The 18,649-nt window shown below is 41.8% G+C and overlaps 1 protein-coding gene across 2 annotated transcripts in view; it reads right to left on the bottom strand.

The window, feature by feature from the left end:
- The window catches only part of LOC109899770 (attractin-like protein 1), a 338,304-nt gene that overhangs the window by 234,981 nt on the left and 84,674 nt on the right, over positions 1-18,649 (bottom strand). The window contains exons 11-17 of one of the 2 annotated variants that reach the window (XM_020495283.2): positions 12,705-12,789; positions 12,068-12,279; positions 5,898-6,016; positions 5,332-5,448; positions 5,036-5,168; positions 2,195-2,382; positions 689-902 (exon numbers count right to left, since the gene is read on the bottom strand). In XM_020495283.2, coding sequence (XP_020350872.1) covers positions 689-902; positions 2,195-2,382; positions 5,036-5,168; positions 5,332-5,448; positions 5,898-6,016; positions 12,068-12,279; positions 12,705-12,789 — 1,068 coding nt within the window. The remainder of the gene's footprint in view (positions 1-688; positions 903-2,194; positions 2,383-5,035; positions 5,169-5,331; positions 5,449-5,897; positions 6,017-12,067; positions 12,280-12,704; positions 12,790-18,649) is intronic. The other variant, XM_031835623.1, reaches the window with a different exon arrangement.

Raw genomic sequence — 18,649 nt, 5'->3', positions numbered from 1 at the left:
AGACTGTTAAACAGCCACCACTAACATTGAGTGGCTGCTGCCAACATACTGACTCAAATCCAGCTCACTTTAATAATGGAAATTGATGTAAAAAATGTATCACTAGCCACTTTAAACAATGCCTCTTAATATAATATACCCTACATTACTCATCTCATATGTATATACTGTACTCTATATCATCTACTGCATCTTGCCATCTTTATGTAATACATGTATCACTAGCCACTTTAAACTATGCCACTTATGTTTACATACCCCACAGAATGTGGGGTATGTATATACTGTACTTGATACCATCTACTGCATCTTGCCTATGCTGTTCTGTACATCACTCATTCATATATCTTTATGTACATATTCTTTATCCCTTTACACTTGTGTGTATAAGGTAGTAGTTGTGGAATTGTTAGGTTAGATTACTTGTTGGTTATTACTGCATTGTCGGAACTAGAAGCACAAGCATTTCCTACACTCGCATTAACATCTGCTAACCATGTGTATGTGACAAATACAATTTGATTTGATAATCATGTTCAAGGAAGGCCTCATGGAATTCACAAGGGTTACAGGTGCCTTTGAGAATTAGTCTCTATTATTCAATCACCATCACCTTCATTCTTCTTCAGCTCTCCTCCTTCCCTTTCCCTCCCTCCCTTATCCCTCTTTCTCCCAGTCCCTCTCTCACCGACTGGTTTTTCACAGATGAGTCCATCAGTTGTGGCGGTGCAGGGATTGGCCTTGAGCCCTGCCACCTCTACCCTCTCCAGGTAAGCACAGAAGCCTGAGTCGCTGGGCTCCCCGGGCAGCCACTGCAGAGAGGAGTTGGTGAAGGGAGACATGTCCTCCCAGCCCCAGTACGAGATGTTGATCTTCCTTAGGCCCACCCACGGTGCTAACTTCTACAGGACAGAGAGGGGAGAGAAAGAGGTAGGCGAGAGGGGGAGGAGAAAATGGATGGAGAAAGAGGGGAAGAGAAAGATGAAAGAATGAATAAATATATGCGAGAGCGAGAGAGAGAGAGAGAGAAAAGGAAGCGAGGGAGGTTAAAATCCTGAAATCTAAGATAAGAATTCTCTCTAATACTCCATAGTATGTTGAGGGACACTAAGAGTATGAAAACATGATATTCCTTTCTCAACATAAATCATACATATTTGATTCATGCAATGATTATGTGAAATCTTAAATCAAACCATTGGGGAAATTGCTATAATTACAGTGAAAGTTCTCGACCTCAGACTTATAGCCAACACCAATCCATAAAACCAAGGCATTAAAGAGTCATTAAACTAAGGTATTTATTTTGACTTTTAAAAATGTCTGTGTGTTTGAGTTATTTCTTAAATGGGCAATAATGTCTCAAAAGTTTTACCTGTAATAAATTGTTAATTAGCCAGCTAACACCGGCTATGATCTATCACACAGTAAACATTTATGAGAGCATAACATTTGATTAATCGAAGGAGACTGCCGTGATTCAAGTCCTGAAAAACGTGTTGCTGCACACTAAAATGCACTTTAATTCAAAATTCCTATTACAATAATTCCTGGGATGGAAAATAATAAATTTTTGGGGGGAAAAAGCAAACTGATTATTGTAGCCAATGAGAGCATCAGCTACTTCCAAATAACTGTCAGGAAAAAAAGCTGAGAGGAGGGAAAACTGTTGCCTCTGCATCCTAAAACAACCAAGGTGAGCTTTATTATTAAGAATAGTGTTCATCTTCAAAGAACAAACAGAAGCTGCTTAAACACTCCACCCCAAAACCATAGCGAGAGACCCTCTTGCTCTATTTTTTAATTAACGGCACCAGTCAAACACCAGTCAAATATTTGCTCCTGCATATCCTCCTGACAGCGCAATCACTGGAAAAGTCAGCATGTGTGGTGGGGATATAAACAGGGAGTGTGACTCTTGAGAAAACAAATAGAAGTTTGGTTGGGATCATGGAAATCTAGTCTAGATGTACATGTAAACACTGGATCAGATGTGGGCTGATTCAGCAGTAAATAAGCTAAGAATTCAACATGTGTTCAACATGTTTGGTTTCAGATTATCATGGGGTAAGTTTCATGAGGTCTGGCCATTCCTCAGGCCTTCGACATGGAAAAGTACATTCCATATGATAGTGCTTGATAAAGTACAATGTTTAAAACAACACACTATTTTAAACAGAGGCGTTTCCCTTACCTTCTCTTGTAGCTGGTACTTCTGCAGCTCGTCCAGTACAAAGTCCACCTGCTTGGCGGTGGTGAGGGAGGCTATGTTCCCATCCAGGTTCTTACAGTAGTGTTGGGCATTGTCATAGCTCTCCCTGCTGGAGTTGATCCTGAGGCAAGCCTCCCCAACATGATGCCAGCCTTCCCCACAGAGCTGAGCTGTGGACAGGGAGAGAACAGTAATTTAGACCCAGGCTTCTGACTGTGTTGGGCCACACAATTGGATGGTGAACAGACTTCACACAACTGGAAGACTCAACACCCCTCAAGGATCTCAACTACATTTGATATGCATCTCACTTCTCACACATAAGCAAGTATGTCGCTAATATAAAAGCAGTCGATTGACAAATATCTTATAAATATTGTAAAAAATGAGGAACTCAGTCGGCATCTCAACTTACTGTTCAGAATTAGAATAGCAAAACACATTCTAACAAACAAAAAATGTGGTAGTGCATCAGCAGTTTTTCTCAGGGGGCCCCCGTTGATTGTGTTAGTCACTCTCACTCGGATATCATATGAACATGGCATATTTCATTGCAAATGTGTAGAATTGCAGAGAAGTATCTTTAAAACCGCACATCTTTTTCTTCGCCCCATGGAAAAATGAGTAGAATTGCATGTAATGTGTTTTAAAACTACAACATTTTCTCTATGCCCCCTGGCAAAATGTGTACAATTTCAGGAAAATAACTTTAGCACCGTTTTGCCCATGAGGTGGAGAGCCACCAAACCAAATCTCGCTTAGGGCCTTCAAAAAGCTCAGACCGGCCCTGACCTCATGGTGTGAATTGAAGAACAGTCAGTCAATCAGTTGAGATATAGATTGAAAATGATGGATTATGCTTCAAAGAAGCTTGCATGGGTCACCCTGATTGAATACACAAGTAAGTGTTTGTCAAGCACAAGTCTACAGTTGTGCTCTGACTGACAGACACATCAAACAGTGGGAAAAACTACACAGATGAGGGACGAGACCTTAGTCAATAAGCAACAAATTGCAGAGAATAAGGGAGAAACAACTCCAGTTTCATCTCAGGAATTTCTCTGCTTATTTTGGGGACTTGCCCTGATTACAATCAAAGTTGGATAATGGTTACCACCATCAAATTATTTTCGTCAGACTAAGAAAGAAACCCTTTTTTTCAAGCATAAAAGGCTGCTGAAAAGATGTCCAACCAGAGCAGTACTGACATGAACAGTAACAAACACATGGCTAGAGTTAAAGTCTTTAGAACAGGGGTGTCAAACACATTGTGCCCCGGAGGCCGCATTCGGTCTTCAATGAGGTCCGGATGGGCCACACTGAAAATGGGTTATATTTCCTTGCTGTCAAAATTGAAAAAATGTGTCCTCCATCCATAGTTTTGGGAATGTCTATGGTCCCTAACTGTCTAGCGATTTATTAGCCAGCTGGACAGTCAATAAACTGTATGAACATAGGTCCATTATAATTTCGACACAATTTTGATTTGGTTTTAGTCAAACCTGGTTCTGTCTGCTTTCCATTATTCACTGGAAGACAAATGCAGCTTTCAGCAGGACAATAACCTAAAACACAAGGCCAAATATACACTGGAGTTACTTACCAAGACGACAATGAATGTTCCTGAGTGGCATAGTTACAATTTGGACTTAAATCGGCTTGAAGATCTATGGCAAGACTTGAAAATGTCTGTCTAGCAATAATAAACAACCAATTTGACAGAGCTTGAAAACATTTAAAAATAATGATGTGCAAATTATTGTATAATCCAGTTGTACAAAGCTCTTAGAGACTTATCCAGAAATCTCTGCCAAAGGTGATTCTAACATGTATTGACTCAGGGGGTTGAATACTTAATCAAGATACACTGTATATGTGTCCAGGGTTTTACTTGCTGTATTGTCTTTACTTCGCCACGCTGGCTTTTTATTTTTTACTTTACCTCCCTTATCTCACCTCATTTGTTCACATTGTATTGTTGACTGTATGTTTGTTTTACTCCATGTGTAACTCTGTTGTATGTGTCGCACTACTTTGCTTTATCTTGGCCAGGTCGCAGTTGTAAATGAGAACTTGTTCTCAACTTGCCAACCTGGTTAAATAAAGTTGAAATAAAATAAATACAAATATATTAGTGGGGGTTTTTTCACTATTTTTTTACTAATATTTTGTGTAGATCGTTGACAAAAAAATGACAATTAAATTCATTTCAATCCCAAATTGTTACACAACAAAATGTGGAAAAAGTAAAGGGGTGTGAATACTTTCTGAAGGCACTGTAACTTACTGGGTTCTCATTTGTGAGTCAGCTGAGGCTCCATTTTCATAACATCAAGTAAACAATTATAATTGGCCTACATCCCGTCACCACTCTGGAGAGGAGAGTGTATTTGTGGATGTACTGTATTTGGAGGTATGCAGACGTGTGTGTGTGTGTGTGTGTGTGTGTGTGTGTGTGTGTGTGTGTGTGTGTGTGTGTGTGTGTACACACATCTGCATGGGTATGTGTTTGTTAGTGAGTGTTTTTGTGTTGAACTCCTTCTGGAGCTTTGAAAAATGAGAGCAATAAATCCACTTTAGAGACAGGGGAAAAACATGTTTTCCCTGGGGAAACGCTACAAGAGTGTTGATAATGAATCAAACATTAGCATAAGTTCTCCAAGCATTCAAACTTGCTTGTAGCTATCAAACAGGTAGTCAGCTAAGCAGAGTTCTTGCTTGTTTGGAGTTTTTGGAAGACGTGTGTGTGTGTGTGTGTGTGTGTGTGTGTGTGTGTGTGTGTGTGTGTGTGTGTGTGTGTGTGTGTGTGTGTGTGTTTCTCACCAGGGATGGCATGGCACTCCTGTTGCTGAAGCTCCCATTGACAGTGGAGGTTAAGGGAGCAGCTCTTACAGTTGACCAGCTTGCTGCAGATATGTTCATTTCTCACATGGCATTTGACAAAGTTCTTTACAGACTGCAAAGAAAGTATACAAACATCAAACATCTACATAGTTAGTATTATTATGGTGAATTTACTTCATAGTATTGGTGTCATGTAAATCTGAAATTTGTGGCAGAACTGAAAAGTATGGTTTGGCATTAATAGAAAAGCCCCTGCAACAGTTCGGAATACCCACATGCCCCATCCTCTTTGCCCCTTGCTTCCACACAGAGAGCTGTTGTTCAGACAGCATGGACGGGGGAGGGGCCAGGGACAGAGGACCTCTATGCTGCTGCGCAAGTTCCAGGGTTAGCTATAGACACACACAGAGGAGCCAGCAGGGCCAAGCATTAGGCTGACTGACACTGCTAGCCAAGCAGGTGAGATAATATTATTATTATTATTATTATTATTATTATTTTACTAGGCAAGTCAGTTAAGAACAAATTCTTATTTTCAATGATGGCCTAGGAACAGTGGGTTAACTGCCTGTTCAGGGGCAGATCTACAGATTTGTACCTTGTCAGCTCAGGGTTTGAACTTGCAACCTTTCGGTTACTAGTCCAACGCTCTAACCACTAGGCTACCCTGCCGCCCCAATAATAGGGACTTAGTACACTACAACAACGAGTTAAGTAGTGACTCAGTAGAAGACAAGCTTCAAGCTGCCTGACTATTCATGCTACGTAATGAATTGACAATTGTAGCTAATAAGATCCTAGCTGTGACTATCTCACTACTGCCCCCTGTAGGCAGACTCACCACAGTGCAGTTACTGGAAGCAGAGATGCACTTCTTGTCTTCACACCACTGGCAGCCGTTGGTGTTGGCAGTGCAGCTGACACAGTCAGAGAACCTGAAGCACCTCTCGTCTTCACTATCTGGATGGGGGACGACACAGTTTAACAGCAGAACAGAGTTAGTCTAGTCTGCACTGTCTGGGGGTGGGGTTAAAAAAACAGCTTAAAAAAGAAAAACGGAACACTCGACACAGACAGTTTTATAAAGGGAACAGAGGTAGAGAACCCAGTCAAAAATAGAGGTCAAGTTCAGGATCAGTAGTAACTGTAGCAGAACAGAGAATGCCAGAGACATTGTCCAACATTGTCCTCTCTATCAGGATTCTGTGTACATAATATCAGTCTAGTGAGAGAAACAACACTGGAGAACAGCAGGTCAAGAGACACAATCAAATCAAATTGTATTTGTCACATCCGCCGAATACAACAGCTGTAGACCTTAGCGTGAAATGCTTACTTACAAGCCCTCAACCAACAATGCAGTTCAAGAAAATATTTACAAAATAAAAAACTAAAGTAAAAAAATACAATCAAAAAGTAACACAAGAAAATGACATAACAATAACGAGTCAATATGTGGGGGGTACAGGTTAGTCAAGGTAACCAGTGGGTCAGAAGTTTACATACACTCTGTTGACTGTGCCTTTAAACAGCTTGGAAAATTCCAGAAAATGATGTCATGTCTTTAGAAGCTTCTGTAAGTTGGAGGTGTACCTGTGGATGTATTTCAAGGCCGATCTTCAAACTCAGTGCCTCTTTAATTGACATCATGGGAAAATCTAAAGAAAACAGCCAAGACCTCAGAAAGAAAATTGTAGACCTCCACAAGTCTGATTTATCCTTGGGAGCAATTTCCAATTTCCAAACTCCTGAAGGTACCACATTCATCTGTACAAACAGTAGTACGCAAGTATGAACACAATGGGACCACATAGCCGTCATACCGCTCAGGAAGGAGACACATTCTGTCTACTAGAGATGGACGTACTTTGATTCGCACTTTTCGCACCAATCTCAGAACAACAGCAAATGACCTTGTGAAGATGCTGGAGGAAAAAGATTCAAAATGATCTATATCCACAGTAAAACAAGGCCGCTCAACAAGGAAGAAGCCACTGCTCCAAAACATCCATAAAAAAGCCCGACTAAAGTTTACAACTGCACATGGGGTCAAAGATCGTAATTTTGGGAGAAATGTCCTCTGGTCTGATGAAATAAAAATAGAACTGTTTGGCCATAATGACCATCATTATGTTTGGAGGAAAAAGGGGGAGGCTTGCAAGATGAAGATAACCATCCCAAACATGAAGCATAGGGGTGGCAGCATCATGTTGTAGGGATGCTTTGCTGCAGGAGGGACTGGTGCACTTCACAAAATAGATGGCATCATAAGGCAAGAAAATTATGTGGATATATTGAAGCAACATCTCAAGACAACAGTCAGGAATTTAAAGCTTGGTCCCAAATGGGTCTTCCAAATGAACAACGACCCCAAGCATACTTCCAAAGTTGTGGCAAAATGGCTTAAGGACAAAAAAGTCAAGGTATTGGAGTGGCCATCACAAAGCCCTGACCTCAATCCCATAGAAAATGTGTGGGCAGAACTGAAAAGGCGTATGCGAGCAAGGAGGCCACTAAACCTGACTCAGTTACTCTAGCTCTGTCAAGAGGAATGGGCCAAAATTCACCCAACTTATTGTGGGAAGCTTGTGGTACGCTAACCAAAATGTTTGACCCAAGTTAAACAATTTAAAGGCAATGCTACCAAATACTAATTGAGTGTATGTAAACTTCTGACCCACTGGGGATGTGATGAAAGAAATAAAAGCTGAAATAAATCATTCTCTCTACTATTATTCTGACATTTCACATTCTTAAAATAAAGTGGAGATCCTAACTGACCTAAAATTGAATTTTTACTAGGATTAAATGTCAGGAATTGTGAAACTGAGTTTAAATGTATTTGTCTAAGGTGTATGTAAACTTCCACTTCAACTGTAGTTAGGGGTAAAGTGACTTTGTATAGATAATAAACAGCGAGTAGCAGCAGAGTGACCTACTCCCTATAGGCTGTCTCATCGTTGTCGGTGATCAGGCCTACTAGTTTGCTGACGCTGTTGTGTCGTCAGCAAACTGAATGATAGTGTTGGAGTCGTGCATGGCCACACAGTTGTGGGTGAACAGGGAGTACAGGAGGGGACTACTCACGCACCCCTGAGGGGCCCCCGTGTTGTGGATCAGCGTGGCAGATGTTGTTGTTGCATACACTCACCACCTGGGGGCGACCCTTCAGGATCCAGTTGCAGAGGGAGGTATTTAGTCCAAGTGTCCTTAGCTTAGTGATGAGCTTCCTGGGTACTATGGTGTTGAACGCTGAGCTAAAGTCAATGAACAGCATTCTCACATAGGTGTTCCTTTTGTCCAGGTGGGAAAGGGCATGGTAGAGTGCGATTGAGATTGCATCATCTGTGGATCTATTGGGGCGGTATGATAATTGGAGAGGGTCTAGGGTTTCCGGCATGACGGTGTTCATGTGAGCCATGATAAGCCTTTCAAAGCACTTCATGGCTACCGACGGGGGGGGGGGGGGGGGGGGGGTAGTAATCATTTAGGCAGGTTATCTTTGCTTTCTTGGGAACATGGACTATGGTAGTCTGTCTGAAACATGTAGGTATTACAGACTCGGCCAAAGAGAGGTTGAGAATGTCAGTGAAGACACTTTCCAGTTTGTCTGCACATGCTTTCAGTACACGTCCTGGTAATCCATCTGGCCTTGCGGCTTTGTGAATGTTGACCTGTTTAAAGGTCTTGCTCACGTCGGCTACGGAGAGCGTGATCATGCAGTCATCTGGAACAGTTGGTGCTCTTATACATGCTTCAGTGTTGCTTGCCTCGAAGCAAGCATAACAGGCCATTAGCTTGTCTGGTAGGCTCGCATCAGCTCATGGCTGGGTTTCCCTTTGTAGTCCGCAATAGTTTGCAAGCCCTGCCACAAGCGACGAGCGTCAGAGTCGGTGTAGTAGGATTCAATCTTAGTCCTGTATTGAAGCTTTGCCTGTTTGATGTTTCGTCTGAGGGCATAGCAGGATTTCTTATAAGCGTCCTGCTCCTTGAAAGAGGCAGCTCGAGCCTTTAGCTCGGTGAGGATGTTGCCTGTAATCCATGGCTTCTGGTTGGGATATGTACGTACGGTCACTGTGGGGATGATGTCGTGGATGCACTTAATGGTGAAGCAAGTGACTGAGGTGGTATACTCCTCAATGCCATTGGATGAATCCCAGAACACATCCAGTCTGTGCTAGCAAAACAGTCCTGTAGCGTAGCATCCATTGGTAGGATAGTCTTAATCGTAGATCGGACAAAGCAGTATATCCTTTGCATTGGACTCATTAAAGAAAGAATCTTTATCCAGTTCGAGGTGAGTAATCGCTGTTCTGATGTCCAAAAGCTATTTTCGGTCATAAGAGATGGTAGCAGCAACATTATGTACAAAATGAGTTACAAACAATGTGAAAAAACTAACAAAATAGTACAGTTGGTTAGGAGTCTGTAAAACGGCAGCCATCCCCTTCAGCGACATTGACTTAATCAAGAAAAACAAAAAACAGGGTTGACATGAAAATGCCACCTGCAACACCACCTTCTCAGTAGGAAAACAAAAAGGTAGATGGGTCTAGCTCAATATGCCTTTCATTTCTATTTGCCCTGTAGAGCCAATTTCAACTCATACCCTCCATGCCAGCAGCCACTGACAAATGAACGGATAGAGAAGGACAGAGGATAAACAGTGTGATAATCTGTCATCAATTAGTCATTTAATTAGTTAATCACCAGTCCAATTCACCTCCGATAACACTCTAAAACACAATACAGGTGTTTCTGCAACCTTGAGTGTATTTCCAACATAATTGTATTTGCCTCCGAATGGGATAATTGTGTTGGTCCTGACCTTTTGTTCCCACCACTATGTACACAGGCCTTACGAGGAATCAGAATTATTATTACTCTCAAAAAGGGTAATGATTCATACAGCACAGTATAAGAGGCTGGTAGGAACAAGAGAGTTTGATGTGAAATGAGGATTGGTTCCATCATGGACGGCTCAACTATAGAACATGTATCTAGGGCTGTGGGGTTCACAAAATTTTGTCAGCCAGTGATTGTCAAGCAAATAACTGTCGGTCTCACGGTAATTGACCGTTAATTACCATAAACACAAGTAGCATCTCCTGCCTTCCACAAATAGCCTACAAGCTACTGATGCAGACCTTCGGAACATCTACATTTGAAAAAGTAATAAATCCATGTAATGTAGCCTACACCTTCACAATAAATCCATTATATATTTTAGACAGGTCTAAAGAAGCATGATATGAAGAAAATGTCTATTTCAGAAGAACAGAATAGCATACTCTGAGTTGTCCTTATGTTAGCTCCTGATCTGGCTATGCCAAATGGCTGTGGGCTACACTAGTTCATTTAGCAGACAAGATTTGCTTAAAATTCCATGGCATTATTTTATAGTATGAAGAATACAATTGAACAAAGCTGAATAAAATATAAATAATATTTTCTCCAAACAATTTGAGTGCGCACATGAAACAAAGAAATAGGTATTCCTATATGCTTAATTTAGAGTTATGAATGTCACTTTAGTTGTTCTACAAATGTTGGGCTATATGTTTTGATTTTTAATACATTGTAAGGCTACATGATGCGACTAATGATGATTTGAAAAAAGTAGCTTGAAAGTGTGTGCGCAAACTGTACACACTACATCAGTCACTCATTCACAATTTGACAAGCACTTGATAATGCCTAGAATTTCACGGCGGCATCCCCTTGGTGTGGCCATAATGCACCTTAAGAAAATCCATGCCATTTTATGGCCAGTGGCCGCTGTGCCCTTCTCCCTGAGTGCTGCGTGCTCCATCACGTGATCGGATCTTTCTCACAGGCTACAAGTGAAGATCCACACATCTGAGACGCAACTGAGTATGTCCTTATCTAATTCCGAGGTGCATATTGAAGATATTGGAAGAAATGTCCACATTTACTTTTTTGTCAGCCAACAAGATCAGTAGGCCTAACGAACAGCAAAAGCACTAGCCTATGTCAATCTACTATCCGCCATAGTACAAAGGTCGACATTCTATTCTGTGTGAGAAATAAATATTCCAAAGATAGTTTTGGGATTCGATAGATCCCAAATGAATACCAATAGAATCAGAATGTTTAGCTTAAAATGTTGATAAACTATTAGGCTATTTCTTCACATTATAAATGCAGCAATGCGCACATGTTAGTAGGCTATAAGCGCAAATGTTCCATTAGCAGAAAACACCATTATCAAAAGTGACCACAAATGCAATTATGCATGTGATGCTTTTATTATAAAGGTGCATTTTTATGGTGAAAATTATCTTCCCCAAACAGGCCCTGCTTATGTATGCCAGTTAGGCTCTACACCCCTTGTAAAGCGGATTATGTGCTTAATTTGAAGTTAGTTGGACACTTTAGTTGTGATACAAACCTTATTAAAACATATAGGCCTATGGGCTAGACTACATGATGTATGCGAATATGATTTATAATTTTTATAATTTTTTCTTATGGTGGGCATCATTCACAACAGATAATATATAATTCAAGGTGAAAGGTTAATTTTGTAATCCATCAGACTATTCTTGATTTAATCTCGTCTTTACATATACTAAATAATACATGTGTGAATTTTTTATTTATTTAGAATGGATCATTATCATGCATACCGAAGCAGGGGCAGCGGATTTTTTTGTTGCATTGATGTCAGAGTGATTAGAAGGACAATAGAGTGCTGAGTACCAGGCAGTTAGCAAGTTTGGTAGACTACTAATGACCATCAGCAGCATCAGAGCTTGGAGAAGCCTAATTACCGTGACTAAAGGTTCACGTGGCATTTGACTGCCTTCATCACTCGTGACCGCCGGTGTGTCGGTAATACGGTCACCGCAACAGCCCTACATGTATCCATTAGTCAGCTAACTACCAGAGGGGGAAGCGAAACCGACCCTCCCCCATGACAAATATGCAGATAAAAATGCGTCAACACATGTATCCTATGAATACAGAGCAATGTCATGCAACACGTACTGGTGCGTGGTGGGCAGAAGGGAGCGGGCACGCTGCCGTTGGCATGGGCGGTGTCCCAAGGGACACAGTGGTCCCTAAACCAGACACAGCGGATACCAGGGCCAGCGTTGGCACAGCGCTGCTCCTCATCGAAGGCCTGGCAGCTGGGAGGGGTGTAGACCAGCACGTCATTCAGCAGCACACCAGAGAAGCCTCCAAACACATACATGGACCTGGGGAGAGAACACGATCACACTTTATTTTGATAATCCATCTATAGATGCTCTGCAAATGGTCATACCATCAACAAACAATCTGTTGATAAGCAACTGCTTGTTAAGGTCATGGTAAGGGTTTGCGTTAGGCTAAGAATAAGGGTAAGGGTTAAGGTTAGAGTTAGGGCAAGGGCAAGGGCAAGGGTTATGTTTAGGGTTAGGATAGGAGTTAAGGTTAGGGTTAGTAGATAGTTGAAATGTTACTGCTAGTCTGTAGAGCATCTACAGATGAACTATCCAAATGAAGTGTTACCGAGAACACAACGCAGGAAATACTCAGAGTACACATCATTACCAGGTAACACTGAGGAAACTGATGTCAGGAAACTGTGAGATAAAAAAAAAGTAACGGAGGGGCAATATAGTGGATGTGAGTGACTGACCCATTGCTGACAACAGAGGTGTGGCCAAAGCGGTTGACATCACGGTGGAGATCTGGCCTGGGCAGGACTTTCCATTCATCACAAGCTGAAAAGAACAAACATGCACATGATCCGTTTTTGCTTCAGTAGAAACGTGTATCAAGCAAACAACCGCAATACCCAAAATTGATACCTCCACTGCGACTCTAGACCAACTCAGTGTCCTTATGGTTAGAGTGTCCGCCCTGAGATTGGAAGGTTGTGAGTCATACCAAAGGCTGTACAAATGGGTCCTAATGTGTCTCTGCTTAGCACTCAGCTAAGCAGTGCTAAGCAGAGCAGAACGATTGGGGTGAAGGCCCTACAATAGACTAACATCATTTCCAGGGGGTTGTACTTGTACATCAAGCTGCCTCATGCTACAGAAAAGGGAGATAGGCTTCTGCCCTATGAGCTGTTCTGGTTATTTACTGCGACTCTCCCTCCACACCATACTCATACTATCACCCAAGCTACTGTGACAGGCAACCCTCTGGACTCCAGATTGAGGAGGAAAAGTTGTGTTCCTTTCCTGCTTGGATTTCATTTCAGTAGGCCTGTACCATACCACCCTACTGCACACATTGAAACACAGAATACAGTAAGTACCAGAGCCACTGAGACAGAATATCTGTGAGAGACCTGAGACTGGGTACACACACACACACACCACGTCTGCACTGTTGAACACACACACATAATCTACAATGGAAGTGTCAACTCTACATTATTAACACGTATGAGAATCCTTTGTACAGAGGCTGTGGAGAATGGCCTGTATGAATATCATGGTCCCCTATAGGGCTGGGTGTGTCAAGCCCAGCAGTGATTAACACTGTGTGTGAGCATAGCAGAGCACTAGGGGCCATACCCTAGAAACAGGGCCATCATAAACAACTAACTGCAGCTAGAAAAGATGCCTTTTACGATTGCATAAATAACCATAATTAAAGTTGAATCCACTGCAGCTGCTATTAGACAATCCTGGGGTGGTGGTGGTGGGCACACAGAGCCTTAATGGTAGTTTGATTACCAATCTCCTAGGACCCTGGTCAGGTACCGCACTGATCCGTGGGTAGGCTACAACAAGTCTACCTGGAGCAGCTCTGACAACACAGCCCACAATACAGCTAGACAATTTGTCTGTCAGTGATTATCTACCATTCTGCTCAGAGCAAACAAATAATAACAGAGAGAAAATGATAGTAGGCAAAGCCGATTTCTTCACTTTGTTAATATCACGAGCCAAATCATGTTAAATTGAGGGAGATACAACGTTCAGTTTCCTCGCTGTTAGCGGGATCCTCGGAGAGTATAAACGCCAACCTCTTAACATAATGTCTTTGAATTGTTTATTATGCGGCTGCCTCTGAATATGACTTCACAAACCAGTTTAACCATCCATTGATCTTGTCTGTTGGGGATTCTAGGCTGTGGTTCAGAGTAATGGCTCTAAGAGCAATCACGATCGTGTATTTTAGCATTTCATTTTACAGCTTTCTGATGCTTTACAACCCACACGTCCACTATTGCATTAATATGTAAATGTGCCATTTACCCAGATTAGTTGTCCAATATAAACTGTGCTTGGGAGTTAATTGTGCAGCCAGGTTGCAAACGACCACGCAAGTGCTTGGCTAATTGGGACCGTGTTTAAAGGGAAAGACAAGTCAACAACACCAGTCCAGATCAGAAGGCGCTGTAATCACTTCCCGAAAGACCAAGTTGCTCTCTGACAGGGTCATGGTGTGATCGCATTTAAACGTCAATCATTCTAACACTCTATCTCAGCTGGTCAGACTCAGACCGACGGTACTTTTTGATAGTCGCATAAGATAGAGATGTGCATAGGTGATGCATTGGCTAAAGGGACAGACCAAAATAAGTTTTTGTGACAGACCACCAGTAGTTAAATTGGAATCCTGACGTTAACACTATCTGAGGCCTACTACCTATCCTGAAGCCTGGAGCTAGAGTGAATCCATACCCCAGACATGCACTGACAGACAGCCATTGGGTCTTCCAACCACCTGAGGTGTACTGGAGATGGCTGGAGATGACTCTCTATAATGAAACTCACTGATACTTATCACAACGGTCCCCCTTTTTCATTTCCTCCCAGGATATTGGCAGAGGAACCATGAATAATGTACACGTAGAACGGGGGAGATGACAGGAGAATCAGCAGACCAAATCTGCACCAGAGTCGAGAGTGATGGGGAAATCAAACTCATTCAAATGGCAAACTTAATGAAATGTGTTTTTGTGGTCGGGGGCTGCTTTGAGAGACACTGTCTGGAGCTCCAATATAAACAGGTCACTCTTGTTGAAGACAGTGCTGCCAGTTGCCTTTCAGGGGGTGTGGGGACAAAACATTTTTAATTAGAGTTCATTTCCCCCAAATCTAATTAGAAGTATGAAGATGGGGTAATGAGGGGGGGGTGGGGGGATTAAACGCAAATTAAAACTGCCATCTGTGTCGACCTGAATTAAATCTCTCGCAGAAGAAAAACACAAAAAGCTAATAACGCTCTCCCCCTCCAAGGTTAGCAGAGAAAAACAAAAACAAATTAGCGCTTAAAACCGTCTCTCAGCGTGCGTGGCGGGGCCGATAGAGAGAGGGAGCGGTAGAGTGAGGCCTCTTCCACAGGTGGAACTAATTAATTAGCTCACAGAGAGACGAGCGGAGACGAGAGGAAGTCATATCAGTCCATTAACTAATAAATGAGACTTTTAACACATTCAACTAGAGAAACCTGTTGACACATCTCATATGTACTGTAGTAGGCTACAATGTCTTTCAGCAATACTTGAGTAAGAAGCAACCGTCACTATAGCTAAGTTTTGGTCTATAGTAGGTTCAGGCATGTTTTATAAGAAAAATTGCTCCATTATTATGAAAGCAATACAGAGAAAATGCCTTCCGCAAACCTGTTCTCTCTATAAGAGGCTGATAATGGAGATTGTTAATTTGGCTCTGTAATGAAATGAGTCAACAATGTCCAGTGACAACCCAGTCCTCAGGGACTATAATGAATGACAGGTCGCCAAGAGGCCATGTCTGGCCAAACACTGGCCTATATAATGGAGCTCCAATCACAGAGATTGGTTTTGCCTGGGCTTGAGTGAAGAGTCTAGACCACATTCCCCAAGCCAAGCATCAGTCTAGCCTAACACCTTGAACATAAAACAATCAGTTGCTTTCGGATCATAAAAATGACATTGGACTTTTTATCCATTGGGAGTGGCCTACTCAAGGTGATTGGACTGGCGATTAAAATGACTAAGAATGAAAGTTGAGCATTGACCCTCCATGACTGCTGGAGAAAGCTACAGTCAAGTTCTTCAAACATCTCGTCCTGGATTTGCTACATCTTCTAATTAGCGGATAAACATTCCGCTTTAATATATTTTCTTTCTTTGAATGCATTGCTACATCTACTACCTTAATGACTCATTGACTTAATGTTGTCTCCTCTTTCTCTCTTGCTCGTCCCAATCTTGCTATTTCTTTTGTCTCCATCGCTCTATTTGAATTCTCCATCAACCCACCCCTGCTCTCTCAGTGCAGTAAAACTTGTGAAGGGTGGCTGGTGAACAGAGTCAGGGAAGGGCTGGCTGTTGAGATTTTAGGACGCATCCCTCTCCTCCTCCCTTGCCTCCCTCCCTGTGCTGAATGTCCTGTAATGCCCCTGCAGAGTCACTGTATTCAAAACAAATATTCATAAAAGAGCAGACGCCATCTGGCCGGCTCCCATTCTGCAGCTCTTTATGGGGCGTTAATGATCCCCACTGTATTACTGTCAGCACTGAAAGGTGAGCTGTAACTCACATCCCGAGATTTCGAGTAAAACCCCAAGTAGTCCAAACACACACACACAGGAAGGCACGCACATGTACACACCCACACATAACTCTAAACCTTTAGTACTAAACCGCCCTTTCATATCTTGCAGAGGATAGCTTACTAACTCCAAAGAGGGCAAAATAACTTTATTTGACCAGGGGGTAATGAATAATCTATCATGAGTTGTTGCAGTGACCGTATTACCGCCACACCGGCAGTCATAAGTCATGACCACAGTCAAATTCCACGTGACAGTTGAGTCACGGTTATCTCCTTTTATGCACTCTGGACATGCGTTGGTGGTACCCAACTCCATAACGACCATCAGGTCACTAATGGCCTGGTACTCATGGTTCTATTGTCCCTCTAACCACTCTGACATCAATGCAAATGCATTGGAAAATCACATCAAACACTTATCATCAAAACAGTATCATGCTTTTAAAACTCATCGTTAGGCTAAATGTTTTGACCTCACTGTGATCGATCAATTTGAAGAAAGAAGTTCAACAACAGGTTGAAACTGTGTGGAAAACATGGTCATTGTGGATGATGTTTCAAAGCCAAACACAACGAATTGGACAGCGCTTTCTAAGGTGATGATTCATTCAAAACATTTAAGACATTGCATGTAGAACATCCATATGCCAATATACAGTACGTTTCGTTATGAAAACATGTTACCATCGATGTTCCCGAACAGATTTCACTTGGTTTCCCAAATTAGGTGCTGGGTAGCTGCAGAAACATGGTTGGAGAGCCCATGGCAATACAGAGTTTGGGTGAAATATGTGAGTGAAATAACTGTTCTTATAAGCCCAGACATTTCTATATGCAATCCTGTGTGAAAGAAGAGTTTTGAGGGTTGCCAATAAAAGTATGCTACTATATTTAGGCCTATTTCTGCTCCCCTATAAAACCAGAGTAGCCTACCTGGCATGATTTAGTTTAATGTATTTTTTCCCCTGCCCCTGTTCCTACCCATTTGATAATGGGCCATTCTATATCGAAACAAATTGTACATATTAATTAAGACAATATTAAATTGAGAATAGTCTGATGGGTGAAAATATGATCACTTGATGAAAGAACAGGGTGTGCCGCCTGAGCCAAGGAACAGAGCGCAAGCTATATTTGTATTTATTTTTATTGTAATTTCTACCCCCTTTTTTCTCCCAAATTTGTCTCATTGTTACAACTCCCCAACAGGCTTGGGAGAGGCGAAGGTCGAGTCATGCATTCTCCAAAACATGACCCGCCAAGCCGCTCTTCTTAACACCCGCCTGCTTAACCTTAACACTGTTCAACTGACAACCAAAGTCAGCCTGCATGTGCCCGGTCCTCCACAAGGAGTCGCTAGAGCGTGATGAGCCAAGTAAAGCCCCCCGGCTAAACCCTCCATTAACCTGGACGATGCCGCGACTACCTTTCATGGACGTCTTTTTGTGTGTGACTTTTTCAAATAGTCAATAGCTATAGTGGCATTATGCAGCCCATATATGTTTTGATTTCTAAGACATTCTAAGGTTTCACAACTAAATTGACTAAATAATAAATAACTCAAAATAGCCACTTCATATGCGCACTCACTCGGGAATGAGAAAAATAACCTTTTTCTATTTTATTCAGCTAAGTTCAATTATATTATTCTTACAATAAAATCATACAGTATAAAATAATGGCACGGGACTCATAAGCATATCTTGTCTGCTAAATGAACTAGACAATGGCATGGCGCATAGCCAAATAACATATAGTAGGCCGACTGACATTTGGTTCTTCTGAAATACACTTTCTCCATATCATAATGTTTCTTTAGACCGGTCTAAAAATAAATAATGGATTTATTTTGCGTTTTATTAAATAGATTTTTTTGTACTTAAAAAAAAATGTCGATGTTCCGAAGGTGAGCATCAGTGGCTTGTATGTGTGGAGGCCTGGAGATGCTAAACGGATTTATGTTAATTAAAGGTCAATTACCGTGAAACCGGCAGTCATTTCCATGACACTAACCGGCTGACAAAATGCCATTACCGCCACAGCCCTAATCATGAGTGGTTATGAATAACTTTTGGTTTTT

The sequence above is a fragment of the Oncorhynchus kisutch genome, linkage group LG11, assembly GCF_002021735.2.
Source record: "Oncorhynchus kisutch isolate 150728-3 linkage group LG11, Okis_V2, whole genome shotgun sequence".
Lineage (NCBI taxonomy): Eukaryota > Metazoa > Chordata > Actinopteri > Salmoniformes > Salmonidae > Oncorhynchus > Oncorhynchus kisutch.
Note: the sequence above shows the minus strand (reverse complement) of the source record. Positions and strands in the feature narration are given on the sequence as shown.